The sequence below is a fragment of the Strigops habroptila genome, chromosome 11 (assembly GCF_004027225.2).
Source record: "Strigops habroptila isolate Jane chromosome 11, bStrHab1.2.pri, whole genome shotgun sequence".
Classification (NCBI taxonomy): domain Eukaryota; kingdom Metazoa; phylum Chordata; class Aves; order Psittaciformes; family Psittacidae; genus Strigops; species Strigops habroptila.
In genome coordinates, this window is record NC_046360.1 from 23,254,355 (window position 1) to 23,263,123 (window position 8,769).

Genomic DNA, 8,769 nt, shown 5'->3' on the forward strand with positions numbered 1-8,769 from the left:
GCACTGCGGCGCCCCCTGGCGGAGTTCGAAGGCACCGCTCCAGCCCGGGGCGGGCCCCGCCATGGCCGCCGAGTGGCTGCGGCGGCTGCGGCGGGGCGGCCCCGCGGAGCAGCCCGGCGGGACACAGGGGCCTGGCCCGGGCCCGCCGCCCGCCGCCCTCCGCTACCGCCGGCCCAAGTTCCTGCGTGGTGGCACCGAGGAGAGCCCGCGGGACAGGCGGGTCGTGCGGGGCACCGGGCCCGAGCGGCCCCTGCCCTGGGGTACGGGCTACGCTGAGTGAGTGCGGGCCGGCAGCGGGGCCGCCCCGGGAAGGGGGCTCCGGGAGACCCCCGGGGTGGGGGGCGAGGGCTTAGAGGGCCTCTCAGGGTGCTTATAGAGTTCTTGGGGGGACGCCCAGGGTCTGCGTGGGGTTAGGGGGCCCTTGCGGGGCGTACGGATGAGTGGGATTTAGGGGAGTCCTGGGAGGTGCCACGGGAGGTGGTCGCACCCCACCTCTGCCCCGCGCCGCTCCCCTCGGCTGCAGCCCCAGCCCGAGCGCGGGAATTTGGCCTGCCCCTGCTCGCAGGCAGAAACCAACCCCTGCCCGCAGGAGCGGGGCAGCTTCCTCCTCCGGGCACAGCAGCGGTGCGGGGGGTGATGTGCTGCGGGTTTTCCCCGGCTCTTCTCCCTCCGTGCCGGCGGCTGGCAGCAGCTGGGGCAGACCTGCCCACCCCCTGCGTGCGGGCGGCTGCCTGCGCCCTGCCAGCCTCAGACCGGTCACCGCTGCCGGTGGCAAGCGGCAGGGGCAGCCCAGAAAGCAGAAGCAGCTCAGTTCAAGTATCTCACCCTCTAATGCAGTGGTGTTTACACCGTAACTTTACCGCTGGGCTGTCACCCGTCCCCTGCCCTGCCCTGGTTGCAGGGAGCTGGCTCTTCCATGGGGCTGCTGTGTTGGGCAGGCAGGCAGGAAGCTCTCCCTTGCATGGGGGATATTTGGGGCAGGGGATGTTTTTGTGAGGTTAGCAGCACCAGGCGTCTATCCCCTCGCTCCCAGCAAAGTGTCTTTAAAACAAAGGAATGGGGAGGATCAAATTTTTAGGGGGTGGATCAGACAGAAGAACTCCATCCAGGAGCTGTCCCCATATCCTGGCCAGACCACGTCACCGTGGGATGGCGTAGCATGGAGAGAGGAGCTCTGCAAGGAGAGCAAAGTTCCAACCAGGGACAAATATTAGTAAGGCTGGAAGAAAAAACAATGATGGTGGTTTTGCAATTCACTGTGTCATCAAGAAAATAGCACAACGTGGGCTGCTGGCAAGGGCTGCCTGAGGCCAGGGTGCTCCATAACTACTCACTTGTCCCTGTGTATATGGCCAAGCCTTCCCCCCACATAAAGGACTTTTTATTTAGGTCCCCAGCGAAGAGATCCTTGAGTTTGAAAAGGGAGCGTGGGGCTGGGAGGGGCAAGGTGCAGTTGTTTGCTGTGGCTGCAGAGCTCCTGGCACTGTGGCTGGGAGCAGGTGAGGTGCAATGTGTCCTCACACCTTACCTGGAGCGTTTGCACCCCCAGGGTTATCAATGCCGAGAAGTCAGAGTTCAATGAGGACCAGGCAGCCTGCTGCCAGATCACTGTCCGGAGGAGAGAGCCAGGCCTAGAGGAGGACGAGGAATGGCTGATCCTGTGCTCCACGCAGGTATAGCCCTCAGGAAGGCTGTGCTCACCCTGCTGCCAGCCCTGGTCTGCTCCCAAGGGCCCAGCTACAGGAAACACAGGGTTGCCCCGTCAGTCCTACATGCCCACATGCTGAAACCCTTCTTTGGACACATTTAGGGGACACATGTACCCAATGTCTGGCCACCAAACACCCAGCTCTGCCCATAGATGCCATTTCTACTTGCATGGCCCATGACTTGAAGCATTTGAGGTTGTCCAAGCCCTTTACTTGGTGCCCTCACCTTTTCTGTACTGTCATCACTCTGCTTTCAAGGGCCATTGTGCGTTTGTCACCTCTCAGGGACAGCAGCATGAGCCAGACACATGGGATGCTCTTACCTAGGATTGACTCTGCCTCGCCTCTTGTAACATGGTCCCATCTTCCCTAAAACACAGAGAAATAGAGCACGTGGGTGGGTGGTTGTGAATCCAGCCGCTAGAGCTCAGATGACGAGTCTGGCAGAGCACCACATGGCATCACATGAGTTTGAGCTGTGCAGGAGATAAGTGTTGGCAGAGAAGGGTGGCTTGGGTGGGAAAGCTGGGCAGAACACATGCAGTGATTTCCTGGCTGCAAGCCTGCCATCTGTACCGTCTCTTCAGCCGCTGTCTTCTCCCTGTTTACTGTCTTGTCCCTCTTCCTCACTGCAGTTTCTGACTGGTTACTACTGGGCACTGTTTGATGGCCACGGTGGCCCAGAAGCTGCCATCATCGCCTCCAACTATTTGCACTACTGCATCAAGCAGAAGCTGGAGGAGGTTGTGGGAGGCATCACAGAGGCTCGTCCCCCCATGCATCTCAGCGGGCGCTGCGTTTGTGACAGTGACCCCCAGTTTGTGGAGGAGAAGCACATCCACGCACAAGACCTGGTGGTGGGAGCCCTGGAGAACGCCTTCCAGGAGTGCGTGAGTACCCTGTGCAGGGCACCGGTCCTGCTGCCCCAGGCAGTCAGTCTGTTCCTCCCCAATGCCTGGGGTGGGTGAGGTCTGGAGTTCTGCAGCTCATGGAGCAGGCAGGAACATTGAGCCAGATCTTTAAGCGTGCTGAGATCGCGCTGGGTCAGCTGCCCAAGGTCTGCCTCAGATCCACTGCACATCAGCCATACTGACCCATCTCTCCATCTGCTAACCCAAAGCTACCGCATCTCTGCTAATCTGCACCATGGGGATACATTTCTTTAGGGCTAGACCATGGCTAATGTCACACTCGTACAGCACATACAAGTCTGAGGTTTCCCCATCACGCTCCTAAAGCGGTCCTTTGTCCAGTAGTAAGAGCTTTGTTAGCTGTACCAAAGCAACATTGTCATTCACCTTGCTGGTTTCCCACGGCCCATCTGCAGTCAGTTTTGCTTCTGGATCTCTGCTGGGAGGCATGAGGCAGCTGCAGAAATCAGCAGCTCCACTGATTCACTTTCCAAACTTGTTTAAACCAACAGGATGAAGTCATCGGCCAGGAGATGGAAGCTACGAACCAGATGGGAGGCTGCACTGCTCTGGCTGCCCTTTATTTGCAAGGAAAGCTGTATGTGGCTAACGCTGGGGACAGCAGGTGAGCCGTAATAAAAGAGGGAAGTTGCTGGGGGATGAGAGCAGGGAGATAAGCAGAGTTTCCAGCACCTTGTTCTGGTTTCAGCTGGGATAGAGTTAATTTGCTTCCCAGGAGCTGGCACAGTGCTGTGTTTTGGATTTAGCATGAGAGTAATGTCGATAACACACGATGTTTTAGTTGTTGCTGAGCAGTGCTTACACTAAGGTCAAGGACTTCCCAGTTTCTCACCCCACCCCACCAGCGAGCAGGCTGGGGGTGCAAGAGGCTGGGAGAGGACATGGGCAGGACAGCTCATCTGAAGTGTCAGAGCGAGCCGCAGTGTGGTGTGTAGCTACCTGCTGGGTTAAACCATGACACTTGTGTATCCTAGGGAAGGTAAATGTGCAGCCCAGCCATTCCCTCCTGCCTGCCATGGGACCTGTTGGAAGGATGGGTGCTCTTGATGCCTCCCAGAAGGGTTTTCAGATTTCAGGGGACTAATGCTGCCCAGCCACAGCGCATTGGGGTGTGGTGCAGCAGTAAGCTCAGCTTAGTTAAGGGATCCTCAAGAGCTTCCTCATTAGGCCATAGCCCACCATTCCTCTAGCAGTGAGCTCTGTCATTGTCAAACCAGGCAAGCTCAGGTCTCTGCTGCAGCAGGGCAATTGCAATGGAATTAAAATACACCAACACTTATGAACGTTTCTGGGTGCAGAGCTATTCTCTGGCCTTGCTCTGCTGCTGGTTACCCTCAGCCCCATATCTGACTAACACTGGGGTTAGCCACAGTAAGAGGAAGTCTGCAAGGACAGACACAGCTCAGCTCTTTGCCTCTTCCCCCTTGTAGGGCAATTCTTGTTCTGAAGGACAACATTGTGCCCATGAGCTGCGAGTTCACACCTGAGACAGAGAGGCAGCGAATCCAGCACTTGGTGAGTGACTCCTTCCACGCATCAGAGAGTCCAGCTGCGAGCTTCCCACTGGGGGCTTGTAGCAAGGAGGACCACCAGCTTTCCTCAAAGGCCAGTGTGTGGCCAGAATGTCATCCGGCACTGGGAACAAGATTCAGCCAATGGCCTTTAATATGGGAGATGCTCATGTCCTCCTTGGAATGTGCTTTCCCAATTCTGTTCTCCATTCTGCTGCTGGGAGTGCCAGTCCCAAAGAAGAAGTTTTGGCACCCTACTGTGCTGAAGCAGAACCTGTCCATCCTCACATCTTCTTTCCCTCCTCCAGGCTTTTCTTTTCCCCAAGCTTCTGGGTGGCGAGTTCACACGCTTTGAGTTTCCACGGAGGTTGAAGGGAGACGACGTGGGGCAGAAAGTCCTGTACCGGGATTACTTCATGGAGGGCTGGTGAGTCCTTTCTGCCTCAGGCAGAGACTGCAGCACAGGGCAGCTTTACCTGCTCAGAGTGAGGGGAGGTGAAGGGAAAAGGGCCATGCCCCACTGGTGAGAGCAGTGGGCTTGATGGTACAAAGTTGTGCCAGATGAAACGAAGGATGTTGTGAGCAGCCTCCCCCATGACTGAAGGGCTGAGGCCCTGGTGGAGCAGTTAGGGAACAACCAAGATGGTCCTTCTGGGATCATGCAAGGTGGGGCTGGTGCAGGGAGTCCCAGCCTGGTGCAGGTACAAGCTGGGGAAGAAGGGGAGAGGGGAAGAACAGCTGGGTATTCAGCAAAGGGTCATCTTGCCCCTTCCTCGGTCAGCTGCCTGTGCATGGGGACAGCACAAAGGTTGAATCACAGCCCTGGCTGGATTGTACCATCAAGTCAGAGAAATCCCAAATAAATAGTGACTTCTCTGTTCTAGGGGATACAAGACAGTGGAGAAAGCTGACCTCAAGTATCCTCTTGTCCATGGTCACGGGAAACAGGTAGCTTAATGCTTTACATAGTGGGAAGGCAGAGGCAAGTCTGCTGGGGGTCCTCAGTGTCCCTGTCACTCACTGTCACACTCTGGGGCTCTCCAGCATGGTGCAGTCCCACAGCCCCGATACTGCAGCTCCCTTTGCTAGAACCATGCTGCCTGTTAGTGTAAACCAGAGTCCTCCAGAGCAGACGGGTTGCACACGCCTCCAGAATACTTGCTAGCAGAGCAGATAGCCTTGAGTGGGACTGCCCTTTCCTCATCTCCCCTTGCACACAAGAACTCGTTTCAGATGAGAACTTATTTCAGCATATGCACTTTGGACTGTCTCCTTCAGCTCTAACTAGCACCTTTCCCACAAGCCCTTTTCCTCAAGGAGAGCCTGAGAAAAGGAAGGAAAAGACAGGGAGAACCAATGACTGCACACATCCAGTGTCTGGGGTAGAGCAGAAAGCCCTGTCACCTACTCCAGCACAACCCGCATGCCACCCCTTTCACAAGGAGAAAGGACACCCCCCCTAGTTTTCTTCCTCACCACCCCAAATCAAGAGCAGATGCCACCATAAGCTTCCTGAGGTCTGTAGCATTACTCAGAGTACCTGTAACTCCAGAGCACACCATGGGCCATCAGGAGCCATCCACATGCAGGCTCTCTCCACACTCACACCATGATGGCCATCGCTTCTTATCACTCCTCCATCTCTGATGTCTCATGGGGCTGTTCTTGACTTGGTGATGCTTGGGAGAAGGGTCCTAAAGGCAACACAGGATCAGTCAGGACCAGCCACACGTCAGCCTTTAAAGGTGTCATGTTCTTATGTTTCAATACTGTTTTGCTCTGTTTGGGGCCAGGCTCGCTTGCTGGGGACTCTGGCTGTCTCTCGAGGTCTGGGGGATCACCAGCTCAAAGTCATCGACACCAACATTGAAGTCAAGCCTTTCCTCTCCTGCATTCCCAAGGTCAGTCACAGCAAATGGGAACTGCAGTGTGGAATTAAACGTGTTGCTCATCCTCTGTAGCACCCACCTTTTACAGACCTGGCAGGTCTTGCCGTGTCCTTTTTCCACCCCCATCCATCTCTCAGCATGCTGCCAGAGAATCCTTCAGACAGACGAATCTAGAAGCATAACAGCAAGGGGATATAAAAGATCCAAAGCACCCTGGTCCCACTTTGTCATCTCCGGGACAAGTCATCTCCTACCGCTCTCGTACATTGCAGGAACTGTCACTGATTTACTCCTGTGCTTTCCAGGTGAACGTATTTGACTTTGCTCTGCATGACATTAAGGAAGATGATGTCCTCATCATGGCAACTGATGGTCTTTGGGATGTTCTGTGCAACAAAGAGGTGGCCCATATGGTCAGGAGCTTCCTTGAAGAAAACAGGACAGATCCTCACAGGTAATGACAGCTTTGCCATTGTTTTCCCTTCCAAAGAACCTGGTCAGACCAAAACCAGGCTGAGATCACTCTGTTTCTAGGTCAGCTCCAGCATCACCAAACACTCTGGAAACTGCATCCTAGTCTTTCCCCATCCTGAAGAAACAAAAATAAAGCTGGTGTCTTAAAAAAAACCCTTCTATTTTGACAACAAAGCCACATCTCGATGTTCTTAAGGGAACAGTGAGGTGTTAACTGAAACATTGCATTTTTTCCACCTACAGATTTTCAAAACTGGCCAAGTGTTTGGTGTGCAGAGCAAGGGGAAAGAAGAGAGGCCACCAGTGGATGCTGGATGATAGCCATGAGGCATCCTACGATGACATCTCTGTGTTTGTCATCCCACTGCACAACAGGGATGAGGACTGACTGTTAGCATGAGGCACAGGTTCTCTCTGCCCCCTGCTGTGGTGCTGTTCTGCATGAACCAGGACTGAGGGATTTCTGCTGTGCATGTACACTCTCTTCCAGTAAAACCATCTGCAGCGGAACCTGAAAATGCACAGCCAGAGCTTAGCAGAAGATCAACAAGAACATTAGCTCCTTACGAACATGCAAGAGAGGAACATTGTGCAACAAAGCATTCCCCTTACTCCTTTCTCATTGTTAGGCCAAGGAGAAATTGCAAAGGGGGCCACGCAAGCTGAATGGTACTACTTCCACAATCCTCGCAGCACAGTGAGACTCAAATCTCTACTGACCGTTCTCCCTTTTTGATATTGAAGAACGAAGATCAACTGAGATCCATACAGTCTCCAGAGCTGCCTTTTAATCAGATTTGAACTACAGTGTGTAAAACTGGATGCATCAGCATCGTAGCCATTTGCTGTAAAACAAGATGTACTGAAAACCCAGGAGCTGCTGCTGAGACAGCGTTGGGCACGGCCGTGCCTGCGCAATGCCAACGCTGAGGCAGAGCCCAGACCTCTTGGGAAACCTGCCATCTGTAGGCAGCACCACCTCAAAACACAGGATGTTAGCAGATGAAGCCACACACTGGCTACAGGAGCCTCCTGTGTAAAGATATGTGCCTTAATGTTATTTAAGAGCATTTAAGTGTATTGGTACATAATGCAATGTACAGATTTCTAACAACTCTTAGTTCACAACACTTGCTTTCACTTTCTCTATTCATTCAGGTCATTTCCGACAGCAAAGCTGGTTTTGTAGCATTACCTCCGATGAGAACCAAAGTATTTTAAGTTCATCATGTAGTAGAAGAGCTCCGAGTAAAATAAAACCGGTTTGTTCAAATGTGTCTGCAGTGCTGCATCTTGAGTGCTTGCACTCATTACAGCAGGAACAGCAGAACAGGAACATGCCAGAGTTGTGCCTGGAACTCCGAGGATCTCCTTCTCAACCCATTCATTAGGCAGGCAAATTCAGGTCTGGACAAGCTTCCCATCTCCCCGAGCCCTCACTCTGGTTTTCATTATTTATTACGCAAGATTCCCTGGTGAAGCAGACAAATCCCAGTGCATGTTTCAGTTCCACAAGGATGAAAAGTCCAAATAAAACCACTTCCCTCCCCCGTGCATCTTAGTGCAGTTTTATTCCTGTCAGAGGTTTTACAGACCTGAGAGGGAGAAAAACAGCCTTAGAAAACTGCAGGGAATTTTTGCTTTGGATTTGTCTTTGCCAAAACCCAGCTGGTCACTAGAAGTGTTCCCTCAGCAGGACTACCCCAAGGACTAGGTGTCAATAGATGATTTCCTGCAGTGGGAGGCCAGAACCCAGGAATGAGGAGGCCTTTCAGCTGCCTGCTCATGGTTCAAGGGATAGAACAAAACCCATTTCTCTCCAATTTTGCTTTTCCCCCTGAAAGTTTAACCTGAAAACAATGCACAGGGTTTTACCCGTGTTATGTTGGTGCTGGCTGCTGACCCCCTTAACTGCTGCTGTAATTATACATACACACACACACATTGACTTTAGTGATCCAGGTCTCCTGTTACTCCAAACCAAGCAGCTATTTCCCCACCTTCCTGCTGAGAAAGGGCTCTGCTCTTCCCTCCAGACCACTGTCTTCCCTATCTTGAAACATTCCTAGGCAAGAAAAACCTCTTTAAATGGACAATTTATGTTGGAATAGCTCACAAGTTCCACTACAGAGCTTCTGACTCTCCAAAATGAAGGAGCCTTTAAAAAACAAGTATGATTTTCCCATTCCCCCATTACAACAACCAGCAAGTTGTATCACAGTGAACAAATGTGGAATTTACAGCACTCAAGGGA

General features: G+C 53.1%; 1 protein-coding gene across 1 annotated transcript; it reads left to right on the plus strand.

Moving 5' to 3' along the window:
• Positions 1-42: 42 nt before the first annotated feature.
• PPM1M (protein phosphatase, Mg2+/Mn2+ dependent 1M) lies at positions 43-7,792 on the plus strand. The gene is made up of 10 exons (XM_030500461.1): positions 43-276; positions 1,550-1,673; positions 2,345-2,599; positions 3,133-3,245; positions 4,072-4,156; positions 4,461-4,579; positions 5,037-5,100; positions 5,946-6,053; positions 6,347-6,495; positions 6,759-7,792. The coding sequence occupies exons 1-10, from the start codon at positions 62-64 to the stop codon at positions 6,901-6,903; spliced, it is 1,377 nt and encodes a 458-aa protein (XP_030356321.1). The 5' UTR covers positions 43-61; the 3' UTR covers positions 6,904-7,792.
• The last annotated feature ends 977 nt before the right edge of the window (positions 7,793-8,769 follow it).